We start from the raw sequence: 1,381 nt of genomic DNA on the forward strand, positions 1-1,381 counted from the left end.
GTGATGAGGGTGGAGTTGCGGTTGAAGCCCCTCCCACAGTCGGGGCAGTGGAAGGGCCTCTCATCCGTGTGAATCCGCTGGTGCAGGAGGAGATTGGAGCTCTGTGAAAACCTCTTCCCACACTCAGAACATTCGTAGGGTTTCTCCCCTGTGTGGATGCGCTGGTGGGGGATCAGGTCAGAGCTGCAGCTGAAGCCCTTCCCACATTCCCCACACTCGTAGGGCCACTCCCCAGTGTGGATCAGCCGGTGACGGATCAGGTTGTTGCTCCTGCTGAAGCCCTTCCCACATTCCCCACACTCATAAGGTCTCTCCCCAGTGTGGATGCGATGGTGGCGGATCAGGTTGGCACTGTCTCTGAAGCCCTTCCGACATTCCCCACACTCGTAGCGCTTCTCCCCAGGATGAGACTGCTCATGGACCAGCAACTCTGACCTCTGGCTGAAGCTCTGGGTACCTTCCTGGCACAGGGTGGTTCTTTTCTCCTTGGAGCACTCTGGGCTGGGTTTGGAGCCCCTTCTTGCGCAAGGTTTCTGGCGCTTTTCCTTCTCATTGGATTCCTGTGCCCTGGAGCTGCACAAAACGGCCTCTTCCATGAGGTTCTGCTGGGGGGATTTGTCCTCCTTGGTCTCCATCCTCAGCTCATTGTCTGGGGGAGGAAGGACAAGGAGCGGGTGGGATTTGCTGACAGAGGGAAGGGGAAGGAGATCCCCCCAATCCATCCCCGGCAGGACGGCATTGGCAGTGGGGTTGTCCTGCAGCCAGGGCGATGCTGGACTGGGAGATGGAGCAGGAGAGAGGGGAAAGGACAAGTGACTTCCTCCTCACCTGCCTGGGGGTCCTGGGACATCCTCCTCTTCCTCACAGCCTTCTCCATCCAGCCAAGGTTGGGGAATGGGAAATCCTGATTGGGGGAACAAATGAGGGATGAGCACATTGAGTTTGAAGGTCCCTCTGCCCAAGTCCATCTCTAGAAGTTACCAGGCATCTAGGGTACATAAAAACCATCACAACACCAACATGCAGCCCAAAAAAAAAGACCTCCAGGAGTTCCCTGTCTCTGCTCTCTCCCCGTTGGGGTTTGGGGGTTACCCCATGTCCTGGCTTCTGAGGGTCATGCTTGTATTGGGGGTTCCCCTCTCTCCTTGGTCCCCAAGCTCCCCAGGGTGCTGGGAGTCCCAGGAATCTGAAAAGTTCCCCCTCTTCAGTCTCCCCTACTTGGGGGTGCTGAGGATTTTTGGAGTCCAAGACATCCTTTCCCCCTTATTCTCTGTTTTGGGGCACAAGGGGTCCAAGGAGTCCCCCCTCCCCCTCTCCAGGCTGCTCAGAGTCCCACAAATTGCGGCGCTCCCCTCTCCTTGGACTCCCCACTTTGAGGTGC

The 1,381-nt window shown here is 57.3% G+C and overlaps 1 protein-coding gene across 1 annotated transcript; it reads right to left on the bottom strand.

Annotated features, from left to right (window-relative positions):
- Positions 1-5: 5 nt before the first annotated feature.
- On the bottom strand, positions 6-972 carry LOC130588542 (zinc finger protein 239-like; the record flags this gene model as incomplete). The annotated part of the gene is made up of 2 exons (XM_057389452.1): positions 829-972; positions 6-649 (listed from the first exon to the last, which is right to left on the bottom strand). Coding segments are annotated over exons 1-2 (753 nt in total), but the record flags the coding sequence as incomplete, so codon positions are not given.
- Between the last annotated feature and the right edge of the window lie 409 nt (positions 973-1,381).

Source organism: Malurus melanocephalus, unplaced genomic scaffold (assembly GCF_030028575.1).
Source record: "Malurus melanocephalus ecotype Western Australia unplaced genomic scaffold, MMel_1.1 scaffold_6241, whole genome shotgun sequence".
Lineage (NCBI taxonomy): Eukaryota > Metazoa > Chordata > Aves > Passeriformes > Maluridae > Malurus > Malurus melanocephalus.